At 44.3% G+C, this 24,546-nt stretch overlaps 1 protein-coding gene across 1 annotated transcript in view; it reads right to left on the bottom strand.

Moving 5' to 3' along the window:
- The window catches only part of WDR38 (WD repeat domain 38), a 172,940-nt gene extending 148,892 nt beyond the window's left edge, over positions 1-24,048 (bottom strand). The window contains exon 1 of the mRNA XM_077478846.1: positions 23,936-24,048. Within this exon, the coding sequence (XP_077334972.1) occupies positions 23,936-24,004 (69 nt within the window). The 5' untranslated portion in view covers positions 24,005-24,048. The remainder of the gene's footprint in view (positions 1-23,935) is intronic.
- Between the last annotated feature and the right edge of the window lie 498 nt (positions 24,049-24,546).

The following is a 24,546-nucleotide window of genomic DNA, read 5'->3' as shown; positions in this document are numbered from 1 at the left end:
TATGTAATATATATCATTACATGCACCATCTGTAACGTACAGTACATTGGTCACACCACAAGACGCCTCAGAGGTTCCAGGAACATATGTATAGCAAAGAGAAGAAATTCTCCACCAATGTAGCCAAACATTTTAATCAATTTCATGAAGGCAATACTTCGGCTGTTGGTGTGCAAATCGTAGAGAAGATTCATACACGCAAGCGGGGTGGCGATGTCCTTAGACTTCTCTGCAAAAGAGAAGTTTTTTGGATTTTTTATTTTAAGACACGCATTACTATGATTAGTTCCTTTCCACTATTGAGCAAAAGATGGGGTATAGGGGTTGGTTTCTGCCCTTGCTTCACTATTCCTTGCTATGTTGGATACATTTTTTTTCTCTCCTTTGAAAAGCGAGTGATTTTGGGTGTTCTTTTTTATTTTTTTTCTCTCCTTTAAAAAATTGGTGATTTTGGTTGTTCTTCCTTTTTTTTTCCTTCCTCTAGTTGAGTGTTGAGAACACTCCCGTTGATTCCATAAGGGATAAAAATAGAGAGGTAAATTCAATAAACATTAAATGCTTTCTAGGGTGGTCCTGTGTGGAGTATTTGCAATGTATATGCGTTTATATACACAGTACTTTGCCTCCACATGATTTATATATTTGGGGGCATGGTTAATTTTCATGTGTATGTGCATTCTTTCTTTTAATACAAACATTTTTTTTATGGATAGAAAAATACAATACAGTTCTCTCATATGAAAGACAGTGGTTTTTACACTAGGCGATGGGGGAGCATCCAGTGGTAGAGATAGTCAGCGTGGAACGTATTCCAGAGGGTAGTATTGGGGGCATTAGTGGTAGGTTGACCAAAGCACATAAACCCAAGGTAAGTATAGTAGCAAGTCCTAGTTGCAATCTCGGAACACCCAATAAGAGGATAATATGCGACCGGTCTAAACTACGTGACATGTTCACCAATGCCAGGAGCCTGGCGGACAAGATGGTTGCACTAGAGATACTATTGTACAAGGAGGATTTGGATTGTGTGAGAATTTCCTGGTTCAACAGCTCTCATGATTGACTGGCAAACATTCAAGGGTATACCCTTTATCGCAAGGATAGAGAGGGTAAAAAAGGGGGAGGGGTATGCTTATATATCAAGAATAATGTACAAGTGAATATGAGAGATGACATCACTATGGGAGCTAGGGAGGAGGGATGAAGATAAGGGGAAAATAATACTGGGAGTATACTATAGACCCCCTAACCTGAGGGAGAAAGGGGAGGCAGATCTCCTATCACAAATTGGATTAGCAGCAAGAATGGGAAGTGTTATCATAATGGGGGATTTTAATTATCCAGCCATAGACTGGGCGGAGGGAACCGCTCATTCATCTAAGACTCGCCAGTTCCTAAATGTCTTACAGGACAATTTTATGGGTCAGATGGTAGACGCACCAACTAGAAATAAAGCGTTACTGGATCTACTAATTACCAATAATACAGACATGATCACAAATGTGGAAATATGGGGAAATTTAGGGAACAGTGACCAGAGGTCAATTGGCTTCCGTATAAATCACACAAATAGGAAACATAAGGGAATACAAAGACACTGAATTTCAAAAGAGCCAGCTTCCCTAAACGATGAACCTTACTAGAAGGCACAAATTGGGATAAAATCTTAGGAACAAAGAACGCGAAGGAGAGATGGGTTTGCTTTAAGAGTATATTAAATAATGGCATTAGCCGATGCATCCCATTGGGTTATAAATTTAAAAGAGCGAACAAAAGTCCTGGATGGCTTAACTCCAATGTAAAAATGCATATAAAAGCAAAGGAGAAGGCCTTCAAAAAATACAAGGTTGAGGGATCATCATCAGCATTCAGACTTCATAAAGAATGCAACAAGATATGTGTCAGGTCACCTTGAGGAGAGGTGACAGATGCACACTGTAGGGATCAGGAGTGCACCGCAAGGTTGTGGACCCTAAGGCTGACTGCTGCGGACGGGAGACAGATCCCGCCGAGGTTAGAGCGTAAGATTCCCTGGGGCGCGGAGTCTAAGAGCCAGCAGGTGTTCACCAGAGCCTCTAGTGGTGAGGATGGACTTGGCTGCAACTGGCTCCAGGTCGCGACCCCCAGGGTCCCCCAGCTCGCACCCACAGTAAGCAACAGGAGGATAGGGATAGTGAGGGATAAAGCCAAGGTCGGGGTCACAAGCAGACAGGAATAGTCAGGGACACGCCAATAGGTCAGGATCACAGGCAAACAGGGATAGTCAAGGACACGCCAAAGTCGGTAACGGAACAACAGCAGAGCACACGGCAGGTAACAGGAAGCTAACACACAAAGGAATACACAATGGTTGATCAGCACTGTTGGCTTGCAGTGCACAGGTTAATATAAGGTTCCCTGATAGGGCCTGGGGTGGAGCCATGCTTAGAGGAGAGGTTATAAAAACCACCAGGTGGAAGTGGCTGGCCTCTTAGTCTGAACACATGAGGGGAGGTAAGCAAACAGGAAGATCACTGCATAACCATGACAGTACCCTCCCTCTAAGGAGGCCTCCCCCTCCCCTGCCTGGGTCCAGGCTTAAAGGGAAACTCCAGATGGAACCTCCTCAACAGACGAGGAGCAAAGACCTCAGATGCAGTGATCCAAGACCTCTCCTCCGGGCCCAACCCTTTCCAATGTACGAGGTACTGAAGAATGCCTTTACGGATCCGGGAATCCAAAACTTGACTAACCTCATATTTTAGATTATCTTCAGAGACTGAAACCGAGGTAGGGAGAGGACAAGAGGACTTGAGGACTAAAGGCTTTTTAGGAATGGGTAAGGGCATGAGAAGATCAGGAGTCTGAGCAGGGTCCCCCACACCCTTAAAGAGGAGCTGGACATCCAGCACAGGACCACCAGACTGGGCAGGGGTCAATGGATCCCTGAGGTCAGGTTGGTTAGAAGGTGACATGTCACAAGAGTCAAGCTGGATAGCTGAAACACAAACAGAATGCAGAGAGCCCTGAGAAAAAGATTGAAAACCCCACCTGGCCGAATGAGGCAGTCTATCCAAAGGATGGATTGAGCCTCTTAAACGGGTTTGAACGGACATAGTAGCAGTAGGGTGAGGCCAGGTTACAGAAGATCCTGAACAAGAAGCAGGAAGATCATTGGGCATGGGCTGGACTGGCATAACTGGTGCAGAGGCCAACTGAATAGTATTGTCAGGTGTAGCGACCATCTCAATCGCATCACAGGGCATAGCAACTCTGGAACTTGCAGACAAGTTAGCCTGGCTGTGCGTCCAAGGGAGATTAGGGACAGGCAAAGGTAAATGGCCATGCAAACTGGAGTGAAAGATCGACTCAGGTTCACAGGTGGGCCCCTCATCCAGAGTACGACATGACCCATAGAGTGCACCAGTCCGACTATTGCAGGACACATCCCAGAGATCGCTATACACAGCGGGAAGAGCAGAAGATACTGGGACAGTGGTAACAGGAAGTTTCTCTTTTGGGGTACCCTTGAGTAGGCAGGAAGAGGAACAGGAGGAACCCCAAGCCAGGATCTGTCCAGCAGACCAGTCAACGTGTGGAGAATGGAGCGGTAACCAAGGAAGACCTAATATGATAGGAGATGAAGCCTTAGGTAAGACAAGGAAGAATATCCACTCCTGGTGGAGTGTCCCTACTAACATCTTAACAGGAAGGGTCTGGAAGTGGATAGGGCCCCCTGGGAGAACAGAGCCATCAATCGCCAAGACCACCAATGGCGTTGTAAGGGGCAAAAGGGTAAGTCTCATGGAGGATGCAGTTTCCCAATCCTTGAAATTGGCACTGGCTCCGGAATCCAGATGTGCTGAGACTGAACGAGAGGAAGCACCGACATGAAGCAATACAGAAAGGAGAAGACGAGAAGGTGAAGGTGACATTTCAGGGTCTAATACTCCACCCTCCAGATGTATTAGCCCTGAGCGTTTTTCTGGACGAAGAGAACAAGTGTCACGGAAATGACCTTTGGCCCCACAATAGAGGCATAGGCCCAGAGTTCTGCGCCTAGCACGTCTTCGGGAGATAACTTTGTCCGGCCCAACTGCATAGGTTCCTCAGCAGGCAGAGGGTGCTCCTTGGCTCGAAGAGAAGGGACTGGGAGCTCAGGCTGCCTAAAGAACGGGGAGTGCTGGTGTCTTTTTTCCAGGGCCCTCTCCTGAAAGCGAATATCGATCTGGTTACACAAGGTGATGACACTGTCCAGATCAGCAGGAAGGGATCTTCCTGCTAATTCATCCTTCACTCTATCAGAGAGGCCATGTAAAAAGGTTGCAACTAGGGCCTCATTATTCCAGCTCAATTCAGCTGTGAGGATACGGAACTGAAGAGCATACTGTCCCACAGAAGCGGACTCTTGACGGAGACGTAAAAGAGCGCTAGCCGCTGAGGAGACACGACCCGGTTCCTCGAAGATATTACGAAAAAGTTTCAAGAAATCAGACAGGCTAGAAACCACTGGATCATTCAGTTCCCACAGAGGGGCAGCCCAAGCTAGCGCCTCGTCGTACAGGAGGGATATAATATATGCTACTTTTGCCCGATCGGAGAGGAAGTTTTGGGGCTGAAGTCCAAAATTAATTGTGCACTGGCTAAGGAACCCCCTGCAAGCCTTGGAGTCCCCAGAGAAATGGGCCGGAGCTGGTAGTTGTAATGAATGTGTGGCTGCGACTGATGTGATAGGTGCAGCGGCAGATAGTGGTTGAGGTTGTTGAACCAAGGGTCCTAATGAGGCCTGAACCTGTTCAACACGGGATGCCAAATCCTGAAGGAATCGCATCACCTGGGTCTGATGTGATTCTTGGGTCTCAAGTCTACGAACTAAGCCCTGCAATGGATCATCTGCGGGTAGCGGCACATCAGCTGGGTCCATGGCTGATCAAACTGTCAGGTCACCTTGAGGAGAGGTGACAGATGCACACTGTAGGGATCAGGAGTACACCGCAAGGTTGTGGACCCTAAGGCTGACTGCTGCGGACGGGAGACAGATCCAACCGAGGTTAGAGCATAAGATTCCCTGGGGCGCGGAGTCTAAGAGCCAGCAGGTGTTCACCAGAGCCTCTAGTGGTGAGGATGGACTTGGCTGCAACTGGCTCCAGGTCGCGACCCCCAGGGTTCCCCAGCTCGCACCCACAGTAGGCAACAGGAGGATAGGGATAGTGAGGGATAAAGCCAAGGTCGGGGCCACAAGCAGACAGGAATAGTCAGGGACACGCCAATAGGTCAGGATCACAGGCAAACAGGGATAGTCAAGGACACGCCAAAGTCGGTAACGGAACAACAGCAGAGCACACGGCAGGTAACAGGAAGCTAACACACAAAGGAATACACAATGGTTGATCAGCACTGTTGGCTTGCAGTGCACAGGTTAATATAAGGTTCCCTGATAGGGCCTGGGGTAGAGCCATGCTTAGAGGAGAGGTTATAAAAACCACCAGGTGGAAGTGGCTGGCCTCTTAGTCTGAACACATGAGGGGAGGTAAGCAAACAGGAAGATCACTGCATAACCATGACAATATGCAAGGGTGCAATAGGATAAAACATAAAAGACACATAGCGGAGGAGAGCAAAAAAAAATCCCAAGAAATTCTTTAAGTATGTAAACAGTAGAAAATGGAGAACAGACCATATTGGCCCCATAAAGAATGAGCAGGGACATCTGGTTACAAAGGATGGGTAGATGGCGAAGGAATTGAATTTATTCTTCTCCTCAGTCTTTACAAGGGAATCGGGGGGCTTCGGTAACCAAAACTGCAGTGTTTATCCTTATGACACATGACAGGAAGCACCTCCATGGTTAACGGAGGATAAAATTAAAATTAGACTTGGGAAACTTAACATTAATAAATTACCGGGACCAGAGGGCTTGTACCCGAGGGTGCTTAGGGAACTCAGTCAAGTAATTGCCAGAGCATTGTTCTTAATTTTTACTAATGTCTTCTGCTTGAAATGGTACCAGCTGATTGGAGAAAAGCCAATGTAGCACCAATATTTAAAAAGGGCCCAACATACATCCCTGGGAATTACAGACCAGTTAGCCTAACATCAATAGTATGTAAACTCTTGGAGAGGATGATAAGGGACTATATACAAGATTTTAGTAATGAGAACGGTATCATTAACAGTAATCAGCATGGATTCATGAAGAATAATTCTTGCCAAACCAAACCTAACCATCTATGAAGAGGTGAGTTGCCAGCTAGATAAAGGAGAGCCCGTAGACGTGGTATATGTGGATTTTGCAAAAGCAATTGACACAGTTCCCCATAAACGTTTACTGCAGAAAATAAGGTCCGTTGGCATGGACCATAGGGTGAGTACATGGATTGAAAACTGGCCACAAGGGTGAGTTCAGAGGGTGACGATAAATGGGCAGTACTCGGATTGGTCAGGGGTGGGTATTGGGGTGCCCCAGGATTCTGTGCTGGGACCAATCCTATTTAATTTGTTCATAAACAACCTGGAGGATAAGGTAAACAGTTCAATCTATGTATTTGCGGATGATACTAAGCTAAGAAGGGCAATAACTTCTCCGCAGGATGGGGAAACCTTGCAAAAAGATCTGAACAAATTAATGGGGTGTGCAACTACAAGGCAAATGAGGTTCAATGTAGAAAAATGTAAAATAATGCATTTGGGTGGCAAAAATATGAATGCAATCTATACACTGGGGGAGAACCTCAGGGGGAATCTAGGATGGAAAAGGGCCTGGGGGTCCTAGTAGATGATAGGCTCAGTAATGGTATGGAATGCCAAGCTGCTGCTAACAAAGCAAACAGAATATTGGCATGCATTAAAAAGGGGATCAACTCCAGAGATAAAATGATAATTCTCCCGCTCTACAAGACTCTGGTCCGGTCGCACCTAGAGTATGCTGTCCAGTTCTGGGCACCAGTCCTCAGGAACGATGTAATGGAAGCGAGTACAAAGAAGGTCAACAAAGCTAATAAAGGGTCTGGAGGATATTAGTTATGAGGAAAGGTTCCGAGAACTGAACTTATTCTCTCTGGAGAAGAGACGCTTGAGAGGGGGTATTTCAATATACAAATACCATACTGGTGACCCCACAATAGGGATAAAACTTTTTCGCAGAAGGGAGTTTAACAAGACTTTAGAAGAAAAATTAGAAGAAAACAGGTTTAACCTTAAACTACGTAGAGGGTTCTTTATTGTAAGAGTGGCAAAAATGTGGAATTATAATAAAGAGTATTCCACCGCCAACAAAAAAGGGAGGGATTCCTAACTATTGTCTAGCTGCACACACTGAAGGGAAATGTCTGAACCTACACAAGCAAAATATATAAAAGAATAGTGGTGCGCTAAATTAAATAAAGTAAATAAATACTAACTAAAATATACAAAATAGATCTAAGACAAATTGAAACAGGATAAACTGTAGAACATATGAGGCGAATATCAATACATAAATACCCAGTGTGAACTGGTAAGTGAATAAATAAGAAAATTCCAAAAACAAAATTAATGTAAGCCAGCATGCTGGAAAATTTCTAGTGATGCAAATAGTGATCTTAAAAAATCAACAGTGAATAAGTTAAATAAATATATATGCAATAACCGGCATAAATAATCAATGGTGTGCAATAAATAAAATAGATCCTTAAATAATGGAAAAAAATTAATATAATGGAATAAAAAAAATAATATTTAAAATCGGCATGAAATATATTCAGAAAAAGTGCAAAGTGCATATGCAATAGTGTCCAACTTCAAAAAGGTGCTTTGGTGCCTATAAACATCAAACAGCAAAAGGTGCTATGAGTGATGGGTGTCCCGTGCGGTCCTGCATGGTAGGTGGATGGATGTTCCCTTACCTTACTGCTGTAAGGTTACAGCGTGGATATATGTATCTTTGTAATCTTTATAGTCCCCTTTAGGTTTCCTATGATGGCCCCTCAGATCCTGATGGATATGTTGTCCTGCCTATTTTCGGCAGCGTGGGGTCCCTTTAAGGATGGCTCGGGAGTACTCAAGATGGGCAGGATGGAGTAATTTCATTGAAGTATTGCATGGAATGGCATAAGTAAAGAGGGGGAATACCTCATAGTGTAGTAATTTCAAATGTTTATTTATAGGTTTAAAACAAGGTTTTAAAAGTAGGTACTCACAAACACAGAGGTAAGCAAATGGTGTATAAACGAGCAGCGAGCTCGATTGAAACGTCACTTCCAGCAGCAGTCCCGACCATTTCAGGTGAGTACCTCTTGAAGCTCATCAACAGAATGGCAAGTGTGTGAAGCAGTAAACAAAGCAAAAGGTGGCTACTTTGAAGACCCTCTTGCTCTCACAGGCAGGAGTTGTCTGATTTTCCTCAGGCTGAGAGCCATGTGGAATTCCCTTCCACAGGTGGTGGTCTCAGCGGGGGGGCATTGATAGTTTCAAGAAACTATCAGATAAGTACCTGAAGAACCGCAACATACAGGGATATACAATGTAATACTGACATAAAATCACACTCATAGGTTGGACTTGATGGACTTGTGTTTTTTTTCAACCTCACCTACTATGTAACGATGTAACTACGAAATATATCACAAGCTGGGATGCAACCCAAGTGATAGATCAAGATCAAATAAAGGCCATTTATCAGTTTGGAGTCACATTAGGTGCTTCACTTGTTCATAGTAGGGAAAATAACAACAAAAATGTGGGACATAAAACAGTATAGAACATCTATACATTCAAAAGAGGGAGAAAGAGAAAAAAAAATTAAAATAAAACAACAATAAACACTCTACTGTACACTATACTGGCTCTATATATTGTACTTCAGGAATCATATGAGTTTTGCACATAGACATTTAGAGGGGCCTTTGGTAATAGTGGTGTATATGGGTGCTAGTTATACTGTATCACCATAGGAAGACCATCTGGTCCATTTGTTATGGTAGATATGCAAGGTGTCCAGTATAGTGTTATGAATCCTTTCCATTAGCTTAATGGATTCCATACTCTGAAGTAAGGATGAGCTCCGGCGTGTTCGCACACCCCATGTGCAGAGCCTGCCAGGAAGTCGGCACTGCACTGCGCTAATCACAGGCAGTAAGACATTGTCCAGACGCGTGGCTGCAGAGATCAGGAACGTCCCACTGCCTCTGAATGTGGGGTGTGTGGACACGCCAGAGTTCATCCTTACTCTGGAGCACCTGGGCCCGGAGAACCGCCGGGGAGTGCCAATTCAGGGCTATGGCCCACAGGATAGCACAGAATAATGTGATCACCAATTTCTGAGTAGGAGGAGTCATACCTGTATGCGCATTCTTTCCATAATGTATATGGTTTGGTATGTCATTATTTCCTCTTATCCTTGAACAATTTTTAAGAAGCCTTTACTAATAAGCATTAAATCACACAATTAGACTTAATCTGTTACACAGTGATATATGTGCGGCACAGTGGTGTAGTGGGTAGCGCTCTCACCTAGCAGTAAGAAGGGTCACTGGTTCAAATCCCAACCACGACACTACCTGCCTGGAGTTTGCATGTTCTCCCTGTGCCTGCGTGGGTTTCCTCCGGGTACTCCGGTTTCCTCCCACAATCCAAAGACATGCAGGTAGGTTAATTGGCTTCTGTCCAAAATTGGCCCTAGTATATGAATGGGGACCTTGGATTGTGGGCTCTTTGAGGGTAGGGACTGATGTGAGTGTGCAATGTACAGGGGCAATTGTAGACACTCACTCGGGTTGAACTGGATGGACTGGTGTCTTTATTCAACCTTACTAACTATGAAACTATGTGATTTATATTGAATATATCAATATAAAACACATATATCACTGTGTAACAGATTAAGTCTAATTGTGTGATTTAATGCTTATTATTAAAGGCTTCTCAACCGCTTGCCGACCGCTGTACAAACATTTACGTCGGCAGAATGGCACAGACAGGCAAATAGGCTTACAGGTACATCCCTTTAAATTGGCCACTGTGTGGTCTCACGCACGCCGCCGGTGACGCATGTGGGACCCTGCCGCGAGCTCTGTGAGTGTGGGATACCCGCAATCGTCTCACAGAGAGGAAGAACGGGGAAATGCTGATGTAAACAAGCATTTCCCTGTTCTGCCTAGTGACACTGACACTGATCGGGAGCGGTGATCAGTGTTGTGACACACGTACCCCATCCCCCCTACAGTTACAGGACACACTTAACCTCTGCAGTGCCCCCTCCTGGTTAACCCCTCCACTACAAGTCACATTTACGCAGTAATCAATGCATTTTTAATTGCACTGATCGATGTATAAATGTGAATGATCCCAAAATAACGCTAAAAGTGTCCGATCTGTCCGCCATAATGTCGCAGTCACTGTAAAAATCGCTGATCACTGCCATTACTAGTAAAAAAAATATTAATAAAAATGCCATAAAACTATACCCTATTTTGTAGATGCTATAACTTTTGCGCAAACCAATCAATAAACGCTTATTGCAATTTGTTTTTACCAACAATATGTAGAAGAATAAGTATCGGCCTAAACTAAAGAAAAACATGTTTTTTTATATATTTTTTGGGGGATATTTATTATAGCAAAAAGTAAAAAATATTGCTTTTTTTTTCAAAATTGTCGCTCTTTTTTTGTTTATAGCGCAAAAAATCAAAACTGTAGAGCTGATTAAATACCACCAAAAGGAAGCTCTATTTGTGGGGAAAAAAGGACGTCAATTTTATTTGGGAGCCATGTCACACGGCCGCGCAATTGTCAGTTAAAGCGACGCAGTGCCGAATCACAAAATGTGCTCTGGTCTTTAGCCAGCCAAATGGTCCGGGGCTTAAGTGGTTAAAAACTGTTCAAGGATAAGAGGAAATAATGAGATACATTTTTTCGCTCATTTTTTCGCTCATTTTTTCTATTTTTGTTTTTAATACATTTCTTGCTTACATGTTTACATTATCTATTTTTGTTTTGACCATTTTATGATCAGATGTTCTAACATTAGACAGACCTATACGGTTTAGGAGATATTTACCCGAAGACAGCCACCGCTGTCTACGGCGCATGCTCCGTAGATAGCGGCGCGCAGGCGCACTGGGGCAGGCCGCAGATCGCGGCGATATGGCGCGAGTGTCGGCTCCTGTGCGCATGCGTGGGAGTGACGTCACCACGGCTCCGGCGAATCACAGCGCCGGAGCCGCGAGACCCGGATGTCGCTCCGGGATCCATGGCAGCGGTGAAGAGGAACGCGGAGGACCGCTTCGGGGGCTTTGTTCTCAGGTAAGTTATTCATAATGAGCTAGTATGCTATGCATATTAGCTCATTATGCCTTTGCCTTACAGGATGTGCTTTTTTTAAAAAAAAAAAAATGCCTTTACTTCCTCTTTAACCACCTGCCGCCCACCAGTAGTCAAATGACGGCTGCAAAGTGGTTTCAAAATCCTGACCGGACGTCATAGGACATCCTCAGGATTTTGAGCCGCTGTGCGCCCCCGGGGGCGCACGTCACGGCGATCTTTTTCCGACAGAGACTCTTTACCACGTGATCAGCCATGTCCAATCACGGCTGATCACAGTATAAATAGGAAGAGCCGGTGATCGGCTTTTCCTCACTCGCGTCTGTCAGACGCGAGTAGAGGAGAGCCGATCGGCTGCTCCTCTGACATGGGGGGGTCTGTGCTGATCGATTATCAGCACAGCCCCCCCAAGGATGCCCACTCTGGACCACCAGGGACGCCACCAGACCACCAGGGATGCCCAGCACCAGGTATGCCACCCTAGACCACCAGGGATGCCAGTCAGTGCCCACAATGGATGCCAATCAGTGCCCACAATGGGCATCACTGATTGGCATGCATTATTGTTTGGCCCTGATTGGCATCCATCAGTACAAAACAATGTGATACAATGTCGCTTATCAGTGCCCATCCATGCCACCTATCAGTGCCCATCCATGCCCATCTGTGTCGCCTATCCATGCCCATCTGTGCTGCCTATCCATGCCAATCCGTGCCAGCTATCAGTGCCAATTTGTGCCACCTATCAGTGTCCATCCGTGTCGCCCATCAGTGCCATCTATCAGTGCACATCAGTGCCGCCTATCAGTGCCACATATCAGTGCCCATCAGTGAAGGAGAGAACGTACTTATTTACAAAGTTTTGAAAATGAAACAAAAAAAAATTTTTTTTCAAAATTTTCGGTCTTTTTTTATTTGTTTAGCAAAAAATAAAAACCATAGAGGTGATCAAATACCACCAAAAGAAAGCTCTATTTATGGGAAAAAAATGATAAAAAATTTAATTTGGGTACAGTGTAGCATGACCGCGCAATTGTCATTCAAAGTGCGACAGCGCTGAAAGCTCAAAATTGGTCTGGCCAGGAAGGTGTTTAAGTGCACGGTATTGAAGTGGTTAAGAAATGTTTTCATGTCCGTGAAGTTTTGTGTTGATTGCTCTTTAAATACAGGTGTTTTGTGTTAGGTGTTTGATTTGATATATGCCTTTAAATATCTTGTATTGTGAGCATTTCAATTGTTGTGAACAAGCACTGTTCTTTTTGTGTGAAATGCGTCAACTGATTATCATTGCAATTTTGTCTGGCTCATGACAATAAAGACATTTCTACAGTGTCTTTTGGATTTAAGTGTGCAATCAATCTTTTCTTCTCAATATTGCCTACGGTGATGAGCCGGGATTAGCACCTTGGATCGAGTGTGTCCATTCTTTGCCTGAAGCAGTGTGTGCAAGTGTTGCTTTAACAGTGTGTTTGGGGTCATTGTCCTGCTGGAAGGTGAACCTCCGTCCTGGCCTCAAATCACACACAGAGTGGTACAGGTTTTGCTCAAGAATATCCCTGTATTTAGCACCATCCATCTTTCCCTCAACTCTGACCAGTTTTCCAGACCCGACTGCTGAAAAACTGGGAATGGTGTTCTTTGGGTCATGTGATTTTTTTGGATTTGTGCCAGACATACCATTTTCTTTGATGGCCAAAAAGTAAAATTTTTGTCTCATCAGACCAGAGCACCTTCCTCCATACATTTTGGGAGTCTCCCACATGCCTTTTCGCAAACTCAAAACGTGCCATTTTGTTTTTTGCTGAAAGTAATGGCTTTCTTCTGGCCACTCTGCCATAAAGTCCAACTCTTCCATTTTTGTGTGTACCTCTGCTTTAATGCCCTCCTTGACTGGTCCGTGAGTTTTGGTGTGCGACCCTCTATTGGCAGGTTTGCTGTTGTGCCATGTTCTTTCCATTTGGTTATGATAGATTTGATGGTGCTCCTAGGGATCATCAAAGATTTGGATATTTTTTCATAACCTAGCCCGGACTTTTACTTCTCAGCAACATTGTCCCTTGCTTGTTTGGAGAGTTCCTTGGCCTTAATGGCAGTGTTTGGTTAGTGGTACCTCCTTTCTTAGGTGTTGCAGCCTCTGGGGTCTTTCAAAAAGGTGTGTATGTAATGACAGATTATGTGACGCTTAGATTGCACACAGGCAGACATCATTTCACTAATTATGTGACTTCTGAAGGTAATTGGTTGCACTAGGGATTTTTATGGGCTTCGTAACAAAGGGGGTGAATACATACGCAACATGTCAATTATCAGTTTTTTATTTCTGAAAAATAGTTTTATATATATATATTTTTTTTTCTAATTTCACCAATTTAGACTATTGTATTCTGGTCCATCATAATTCAGATTAAAATAAAATGAAATAAAGGCTGTAATGTGAAAATAGAACATTTTTGCAAGGCACTGTATGTGTTTGACACAACCTTGTATTGTGATAGGTTAAAGGGGTTGTAAACCCTGGTGTTTTTTCACCTTAACCACTTTCAGACCGGACCATTTTGCTGGTAAATGACCAGAGGTCTTTTTACACTTTGGCACTGCGCTGCTTTAACTGGTAATTGCGCGGTCATGCAATGTTGTACCCAAACAAAATTTGCGTCCTTTTCTTCCCACAAATAGAGCTTTCTTTTGATGGTATTTGATTGCCTCTGCGATTTTTATTTTTTGCGATATAAACGTAAAAAGACCGCAAATTTTGAAAAAAAATGATATTTTCTACTTTTTGTTATTAGAAAAATCCAATAAACTCAATTTTAGTCATACATTTAGGCCAAAATGTATTCAGCCACATGTCTTTGGTAAAAAAAAAGTCAATAATTGTATATTTATTGGTTTGCGCAAAAGTTGTCACATCTACAAACTAAGGTACGTTTTCTGGAATTTACGCAGCTTTTAGTTTACGACTGCCTATCTCATTTCTTGAGGTGCTAAAATGGCAGGGCAGTACAAATCCCCCCCAAATGACCCCATTTTGGAAAGTAGACCCCCTAAGGAAATTGATAAGAGGCATGTTGAGCCCATTGAATATTTTATTTTTTTGCCTCAAGTGATTGAATAATGACAAAAAAAAAATTTATTTTTTTTTTTTTACACAAAGTTGTCACTAAATGATATATTGCTCACTTCTCACTACCTAAATGATATATTGTTCACTTCTCACTACCTATTACAGTTTTGAAGGCCATAAAATGCCAAGATGGCACAAAACCCCCACAAATGACCCCATTTTAGAAAGTAGACACCCCAAGCTATTTGCTGAGAGGCATGTTGAGTTCATGGAATATTTTATATTTTGCCACAAGTTGCGGGAAAATTACAAACTTTTTTTTTTTTTTTTTTTTTTCACAAAGTTGTCACTAAATGATATATTGCTCACACATGCCATGGGCATATGTGAAATGACACCCCAAAATAAATTCTGCTGCTTCTCCTGAGTACGGGGATACCACATATGTGGGACTTTTTGGGAGCCTAGCCGCGTACGGGGCCCCGAAAACCAAGCACCGCCTTCAGGCTTTCTAAGGGCGTAAATATTTGACTTCACTCCTCACTACCTATTACAGTTTTGAAGGCCATAAAATGCCAAGATGGCACAAAACCCCCACAAATGACCCCATTTTAGAAAGTAGACACCCCAAGCTATTTGCTGAGAGGCATGTTGAGTCCATGGAATATTTTATATTTTGCCACAAGTTGCGGGAAAATTACAAACTTTTTTTTTTTTTTTTTTCACAAAGTTGTCACTAAATGATATATTGCTCACGCATGCCATGGGCATATGTGAAATGACACCCCAAAATAAATTCTGCTGCTTCTCCTGAGTACGGGGATACCACATATGTGGGACTTTTTGGGAGCCTAGCCGCGTACGGGGCCCCGAAAACCAAGCACCGCCTTCAGGCTTTCTAAGGGCGTTACAGTTTTGAAGGCCATAAAATGCCAAGATGGCACAAACCCCCCCCAAATGACCCCATTTTGGAAAGTAGACACCCCTAAATTTAGGGGTACACTAGTGAGACTAGGTAATAAATGGCGGGTGCCCTGAAACTATAAAAAAATAACTAACCAACCAGCGTCACCTGTAACAGTTATATGGTGATCACTGGTGAAAGGGTTAACTAGGGGGCAATCAGGGGGCTTTATGCGGTAGTATATGGGGGTCCCTGGCGCTATAAAAAGCTGCGGCGAACCTAAATACCTACCTGCCTAACTAGCGTCACCTGTGACACTAATACGGCGATCAGAAAAATGATCGCTTATTAGGCTGGGTTCACACTGGAGCGATGCGGAAACGCCGCGAATCCGCGGCGGGTTCCCGCATCGCATGCCTCCCGGCGGCAGTTCACACTGCCCTATGCGAACTGCTGGGAGTGTCAGTGAAATGTTACTGACACCCCCAGATCAGTTCGCATATCGCAGTGCGATCTGCAAACTCGGATCGCATGGTGTGAACACCCATGCGATCCGATTCTGCTGCGGGCCAAAAAAAGGGTCCCGTGCGAATTTGCGGCGGGTGCGGCGGGTGTGGCGGGTGCGGCGGGTGCGGCGAATGGCTGAACTCGAATCGCACAGAGATCGGATGTGATTTGCACTGCAGTGCGGTGCGAATCACATTCGTTCTCATAAACCGCTGCAATGTGAACCCAGCCTTAGTGACACTGGCGACGGGGGGTGATCACGGGGTTAAACCTTTATTGGGGGGGTTAGGGGGGTACATTAGAACTAAAGGGGGCTAACTCTAACTGCCCTAACAGTTATTACAGTCACAAATGACACCAATGCAAAAAAAAAAAAAATAAAAAAAAAAATGACATTGGTGTCACTGTGACTGGGGGGCAGGGGTAATTGGGGGGGTGATCGGGGGGTAAAGGGGGGGTGTGAGTGTGCCTGGCATGTTCTACTGTGTGTGTAGAGTGTTGGTGCAACTCACCGATCCGCTCTCCTCCGTGTCGGAACGGAAAATACCGACACGGAGGAGAGAATACATCACTTCCTCTCCTGTGTTTACATTACAGGAGAGGAAGTGATGTCACGGGGGATTTCCATTCGTCGAGAGCGATCGCGAGGGGGTGGCCATGAATGAATGGCCGCCCCCTCATCCCGGATCGCTCTCGAAGAAATGCCGACCGCCGCAGGCACCGGGGGGGGGGGCCCGATCGGGCCCCCCACCCGCGGGCAGGCAGGGACTTATATATACGCCCATATGCCTGCCCGTGCCATTCTGCCGACGTATATCGTCGTGCGGCGGTCGGCAAGTGGTTAATGCATCCTATACATTAAGGTGAAAAAACACCTGGCATTGACCGGCTCCCCAGCCCCACCGTTTTACTTACCTGAGCCCTGGAATTTCCCACATGCTCTTCCTCTGCCTGGGCTTCGTGGCTCCTGATTGAATAGATTAATAGCAGTGCAGCCATTGGCTCCCACTGTTGTCAATCAAATGCGGGAAGGAGCCGCGAGAGCCGCCGAGGGACCCCAGAAAAGGATGTTCGGAGCCGCTCTGTGCAAAACAAGCTGCACAGTGGAGGTAAGTATGATATGTTTGTTATTGTTAACAGAGCAAAAAAAAACTTTATTTGGCTACCTACCTGCCAGTTAATCTACAGTGCCATGAAAAAGTAATCATACCCCTTGAAATTTTCCACATATTGTCATGTTACAACCAAAAACCTAAATGTATTTTATTGGGATTTTATGTGATAGACCAACACAAAGTGCCATATAATTGTGAATTGGAAGGAAAATGATAAACAGTTTTAATTTTTTTTTACAAATAAACATCTGAAAAGTGTGGTATGCATTTTTATTCAGCTCCCTTTACTCCGATAACCCTAACTAAAATATAGTTGACCAATTGCCTTCAGAAGTCACCTAATTAGTAAATAGAGTCAACCTGTGTGTAATTTAATCTCAGTATAAATACAGCTGTTCTGTGAAGCCCTCAGAGGTTTGCTAGAGAACCTTAATGAACAAATAACATCATGAAGGCCAAGGGACACACCAGACACACGAGACAGGTCAGGGATAAAGTTGTGAACCACTATGCCCAATCAATTGCCACCACTGTGCCCATCAATTGCCACCACTATGCCCAATCAATTGCCGCCAGTGTGCCCATTAATTGCTGCCAGTTTGCCTAATCAAATGCTGCCAGTGTGCCCAATCAAATACTGCCAGTGTGCCTCATCAATTGCTGCTAGTGTGCCCCATCACTTGCTGCCAGTGTGCCCTATCATTTGTATATATGAGGGCTCCTGCGCTATATGTAGAAAATGAAAGGCACAGTTCTATTCCAATAGGTGCAGCAAACACTTTATGAGTTGGCTCTCATTTAGATATGAATAGAATAAAAATAAAAAAATGGTGTTGCGCTCCTAAAATAAAACTCGGCAGCTACTAAATACTCAATCTATATCTTAAAAAGGTGTCAAAGATATAATAGTGTAAATGATAGTGTAAAAAACTAAAAAACAAAGTACAAATGTGCTTAATAAATCTAAAATAATAATATCAAGAAAAAATAGAACAAAGTGCATCTGTGCATAGCATATCAAAATATTAAAATAAGACTTCAAGGTAATATGCAAGTCATTCGAATATCAGCGGCAGTGATGCTGTGATAAAACATATAATATGTGCCCTATCATTTGCCACCATTTTGCCCAATCAATTGCTGCCAGTGTGCCCCATCAATTGCCGCAGGTGTGCCCCATCAATTGCCGTCAGTGTGCCCCATCAATTGCCGCCAGTGTACCCATAAATTGCCACAGGTGTGCCGCATCAATTGCCGCAGGTGTGCTGCATCAATTGCCGTCAGTGTGCCCCATCAATTGCTGCCAGTGTGCCCCATCAATTGCCGCAGGTGTGTCCCATCAATTGCCATCAGTGTGCCCCATCAATTGCCACTACTGTTTCCTATCAAATGCTGGCAGTGTGCCCTCCCCCGCGCCCGGCACTTACCTGTCTTGGCACCTCTTGCCCTCCTCCGCGCTCCGAGTCCTCTATGTCTTCTCCCGTCCTCTTTCTGTCATCTCTGCTATGATTGGAAGCCTGATAGGCATCTAATCACAGCGCCTGTCGCTTCAGCCAATCAGGTGACAGGATAACCAGGCCCGAGCACCTGATTGGCTGAGAGGCGGGTCAGTGTTAGGGAATCGATGTATTCGCTTCTCTAACACAACACTGTGTAAAAAGCGAACGCACAGCAGTACGCCCGCTGTTTACTAATTCGGAAGCCTATTAGAGCCCACGGCTCTAATCAGGACGACAAGAGGCCGGACACCTGGATAGGGGGCGGCAGCAGCGACAATAGATAGATTCATGCAATGCATGAATCTATCTATTAGTGATAGAGCGGTGAAGGAGAATGGGGGCGGCGCTCCTGCGCCCTCTATGGATGCACCGCCACTGAAAGCAAAATGCTATGTGTGGCAGAAAAGTAACATTGCACATTATTTGAACTCACCATTCCCACCATGAAACATAGTGGGCATAATGTTGTGGAGATGATTTTCTTCAGCAGGGACAGGGAAGCTGATGAGAGTTGATGAGAATATGGATGGAGCCAAATACAGGGCAATCTTAGAAGAAAACCTGTGATGCCCTGTACACACGGTCGGACTTTCAGACAGAAAATTTGAAATTGGATCTTGTTGTCGCAAAATCCGACCGTGTGTGGGCTCCATCGGACCTTTTCCATCGGAATTTCAACAAAGTTTGAGAGAAGGATCTAAAATTTTCTGACAACAAAATCCGATCGTTTAAATTCCGATCGTGTGTAGACAATTCTGACGGACAAAGTGCCACAGATGCTCCAAATAAATTACGAGACGAAAGCTATTGGCTACTGCCCTCTTTATAGTCCCGTTGTACGTGTTCTACATCACCGCGTTCTGAACGATCGGATTTTCCGACAACTTTGTTCGACCGTGTGTATGTAAGACAAGTTTGGGCCAAAATTTGTCTGAAAAAATCTGATGGATTTTGTAGTCGGAATGTCCGACCATGTGTACAGGGCATAAGAGTGCAAAAGACTTGAGACTGGGGCAGAGGTTCACTTTCCAGCATGACAACGACCCTAGACATACAGCCAGAGCTACAATGGAATGGTTTAGATCAAAGCATATATTCATGCGTTAGAATGGCCCAGTCAAAGTCCAGACCTAAATCCAATTGACAATCTGTGGCAAGACTTGAAAATTGCTGTTCACAGAGGCACGCCATCCGATCTGACAGAGCTTGAGCTATTTTGCAAAGAAAAATGGGCAAAAATTTCACTCTCTAGATGTACAAAGCTGGTAGAGACCTACCCAAAAAAACTTGCATCTGTAATTGCAGTGAAAGGTGGTTCTACAAAGTATTGACTCAGGGGGGCTGAATACAAATGCACGCCACACGTTTTAGAGATTTTTTTTTAAATCCACTTCACAATTACGTGACAAAATGAGGAACATTTCAAGGGGTGTGAATACTTTTTCAAGGCACTGTATCAGACAGAGAAGCCAGCAAAGGATGAGGCAAAAGAGACTTTAAGTGCTGTTCCACCCTAAAAAAAATTAAAAAAATCATGACTATAGCTAAAAAAAAAAAAAAAAAATTGTAATTTTTTTTCTTTACTCACCTCTAAATGGCTGTTGCTAGAAGGTCCCTCATAGTCTGCCTCCTTCAGTGCCTGGGCTCTTGACGTCACTTCCCCTCGGCGCAGGAAGGGCTCAGCTCTGCCCCCATCTCTCTTGTCAATCATCTGGGACACGTGACAGGTCCCAGATAATTGCGTGGCCAATCACGGCATGTGGCGCCACTTGCGCATGCGCAGTGGGTGCCTGGCTGTGAAGCCACAGTCAGGCGCCCACAGTTACAATGTCGGCGCCACCGAACGTAGGGGGAGACGAGCGGAGCTTCAATCCCCTGCATCGCTGGACCCTGAGACAGGTAAGTGTCCGATTATTAAAAGTCAGCAGCTGCAGTATTTGTAGCTGCTGACTTTTAATTTTTTTTTTTTAAATGGCAACCACACGTATAATTGTCATGGAAAAGCTGCTGTCTTGGCACCAAGAGAGTTCTTGTGACTCATCCATGGTACCATGTTTTCAGTGAGGCCAGGCCAGTCGGGCTCAGAGCTAATCACCAGTGGAAGTACAAGACTTCTAGCAGCCCTGCCCACATAACAGCTCTTCTCTCATCGCCACCAAGAGACCCAAGTGTACCCCCGGCTCACTGTTACAGACCACTGGACTTGCTACAACCACTACATTGAAGGGGCCCCATCACATCCACATGAAAGCAGACCACTGAGCGAGGGCCGCAGGTCAATGTTTCTTTCCATTGTTGTACCCAAGAGCTGATTAAAGCAGGACATTTAGGCAGAACCCTTCTACACCCAACTTAACCCAGCACTCCTGTTATCTATACTAGGGATGAGCTTCGAGTTCGAATCAAACTCATGTTCAACTCAAAAAGAAGAGGCGGCGGCGATAGTAGACCAGGCCTCCACTAGTAAAAGAGCTAAAGGAAGAAAGCGGAGGCCCGGCAAGAAGAACCGAAGAGGGGGACAAGACACCTGAAGTTGGAAGAAGACCCCCGGGTGGCAGCGAGAAGACCCCCTAAGACTGAAGACCACCGGAGCTGTGCAATAAATTATTTTGAAATCTTGTGTTGTGTTTTATTTACTTTTCTTTTTACCAGGTGAATGGGTAGGGGTACATGGTACCCCAATACTCATTCACATAGGGTGGGGGCTGGTATCTGGGGGCCCCCTTCTTAAAGGGGGCTCCCTGATTCTGATAAGCCCCCGCCCACAGACCCTGACAACCAAGGGCCAGGGTTGTCGGGAAGAGGCCCTTGTCCTCATCAACATGGGGACAAGGTGCTTTGGGGTGGGGGGGCCACAGGGTGCCCCCTTCCCCCAAAGCACCCACCCCCCATGTTGAGGGCACGCAGCCTGGTACAGCTCAGGAAGGGGGTGCTCGCCCGTCCCCACACCCTTTCATGACTGGCCGGGCTGCGTGCTCGGATAGGGGTCTGGTATGGATTTTGAGGGGGACCCCCACGCCGTTTTTTTCAGCGTAGGGGATTCCCCTTAAAATCCCTACTGGACCCAAGGGCCTGGTATGCCTCCGGAGGGGGAACCCATGCTGTTTTTTTTTAAATTTGGTGTGGAGTTCTCCCTTAGGATTAATACCAAATACAGTGCCTGGTATTGGCGGGAATCCAATTCGGATCCCTGCACCAGTGTTAGCCCGGCCTCAATGTCAATGATGCTTGTCGCTTATTGGGAAAGGAAAAGAAACATTTTTCCTTTCCCGATGCGAGCCGGCTCGGCACTGGCTCCCGCAACGGGGCTCGCAGGGTGTCAATCACGCCAATAAAAGTGGCAAGATTGACACAATATCGCGGTCACCTACTGTAGGACGACAATAAGCTGTACTCCATAGAGTTGGGCTTTATGGCAGATTGGCCTGAAGAAAGCCATTACTTTCAGCAAAAAACAAAATGGCACATTTTGAGTTTGCGAAAAGGCATGTGGGGGACTCCCAAAATGTATGAAGGAAGGTGCTTTAAAGTGATATCTTGGGTTTGCATAGCATACATAAATACATAGCGTTTTCTTTGATGGACTAAAATGTAACTTTTTGGCCATCAAAGAAAACGCTATGTCTAACCCAACATATCACGTCACCCAAAGAACACCATCCCCACAGTGAAACATGGTGGTGGCAGCCTCATGCTGTGGGAATGTTTTTCAGCAGTCAGGACTGGAAAACTGGTCAAAGTTGAGGGAAAGATGGATGGTGCTAAATACAGGGGTATTCTTGAGCAAAACCTGTACCACTCTGTGTGTGATTTGAGGCTAGGATGGACGTTTACCTTCCAGCAGGAAAATGAACCCCAAACACACTGCTTAAACAACACTTGAGTGGTTTAAGAAGAAACATGTAAATGTGTTGGAATGGCCTAGTCAAAAAGCCCAGACCTCAATCCAATAGAAAATCTGTGGTTAGACATAAAGATTGCTGTTCACAAGCACAAACCATCCAACTTGAAGGAGCTGGAGCAGTTTTGCCAGGAGAAATGGGCAAAAATCCCAGTGGTAAGCTGTGTCATGCTCATAGAGTCCTATCCAAAGTGGCTTGGAGCTGTGATAGCCACAAAAGGTGGCTCTACAAAATATTGACTTTAGGGGGGTGAATAGTTATGCACATTGACTTTTTCTGTTTTGTCCTTTTTGTTGTTTGCATCACAATAAAAAAAAAAAAACCTTCAAAGTTGTGGGCATGTTCTGTAAATTAAAGGATGCAAATTCTCAAACAATCCATGTTAATTCCAGGTTGTGAGGCAACAAAACATGAAAAATGCCAAGGGAGGTGAATACTTTTGTAAGGCACTGTATACTGAGAATAAATTACACACAGGTGGGCTCTATTTAATAATTAGATGACTTCTGAAGGCAATTGGTTCAACTAGATTTTAGTGGGTTTCAGAGTAAAGGGGGCTGAATACAAATGCTCACCACACTTTTCAGACATTTGTTTGTAAAAAAAAAATGAAAACCATTTATTCTTTTCCTTCCACTTCACAATTATGTGCCACTTTGTGTTGGTCTATCACATAAAATACCAATGAAATACATTTACGTTTTTGGTTGTAACATGACAAAATGTGGAAAATTTCAAGGGGTTTGAATACTTTTTCAAGGCACTGTATTTATTTATTTCCCAACTGTATGTCTCACTCAAATTAGCACCCTTTGCTCAGACAGTGGCAAAAGAAAGACCTGTATGAATAACCAAGTTGTGAGTACAGATGCTAATATGCCACCAGCTGTGAAATATCAGCCAGGGCACACAGGCCATGAGGTCCGGTTCACACTGAGGCAGCACGACTTACTGCCTCAGGCGACCTGAACGCGACCACTGCGGCGACTTGCAAAACGACTTCTGTATAGAAGTCAATGCAAGTCGCCTCAAGTTGCCCCAAAAGTCATACAGGAACCTTTTTCTAAGTCGGAGTGACTTGAGTCGCTCCGATTAGAACGGTTCCATTGCACAGAGCGGGACGCGACTTGTCAGGCGGCTAAATCGCCTGACGAGTCGCCCCTGTGTGAACCGGATTTAGTCATTTCATATAGAACACTCTGGTGCTTTGGTGCTCAGTGACATATGCTGTATTGCTTCTTACGTATACAGAAGTATGCATTGTGTCAACTTGCTGTCTGTAGTCCTTACAGAATCAGACAGTTTTCAAGATTTGGCCCAGTTGTAGAATGCCAGTAACTCCAGACACTCTATGGCTGTAACTGATTTGTGGACAGACCAGAGATACTCTATAAGAATGAGAGAGAGTGAGTGTTTGTGTGTGTGTGTGTGTTTGTGTGTTTGTGTGTATGTATATGTACAGTATGTATGTATATGTGTATTCCATGTTTCAAACACATTAGGGATAAAACCAGTGGCAAATTATACAAAATCCTTCAAATATGTTTAAAGATCTAAATAACGGTGTTAAAAACTGCTAAAATGCTATATCAAAATGTTAAACATATTGCTCTTCATTAATCAGCTTTCCATATTTATATTTTGATAAATGACTTCAATGCACTGACCTCCCCTTTATGCCTCTGAAAATATTTCACTGTTGCTGTGGCTAAACTTTCTGATGGATTCTTCCACATCTTCACTGCATGGTCTAGAAAATACTATAGCATTTATCTAGACCTTGTTGTGTATATACAGCTTTGTGGTTACCACAGTAACAACTGGCCTAATTGTTAGGCCGAGCCTCAGTTATTTACATTCCATTGCAGTGCTGAGCATTGGTAGTTAGGCATTTGTCACTCAGTCTGCTTTATCTTCTGGCTGTAGGAAACAAGCAGTAATAATGTTCAAACAATGTTTTGTTCATTATAATTTGTCAGGATAAAATGATAGTCAAGAACACCTGGATATGCAACATTTTTTTTTTTTATCGAGATTAAGTAAACAACTTTGGTGCAATGTGCTTTAAAAAAATTCCTGCATGCTTCATTTTGGTAGCATGCATAGGTTGTGAGGTTTTCTGTACATTTTTACTGTATTTGCATAATGTAAAATCTGTCATTTTAAAAGCAATCCCATCCATCTGCATAAAACAAAAAGCATGCTAAATGTATTGGCATGTTGTGGCTGACTGCAAGGTTTTTCTGAACAAGCTAGGCTTCATGCACAAGAGACGCCG

The sequence above is a fragment of the Lithobates pipiens genome, unplaced genomic scaffold (assembly GCF_037356315.1).
Source record: "Lithobates pipiens isolate NorthernLeopardFrog02 unplaced genomic scaffold, aLitPip1_a1.2 Scaffold_1, whole genome shotgun sequence".
NCBI lineage: Eukaryota > Metazoa > Chordata > Amphibia > Anura > Ranidae > Lithobates > Lithobates pipiens.
The sequence above is the reverse complement of the archived record's forward strand: the minus strand, read 5'-3'. Positions and strand labels throughout refer to the sequence as shown.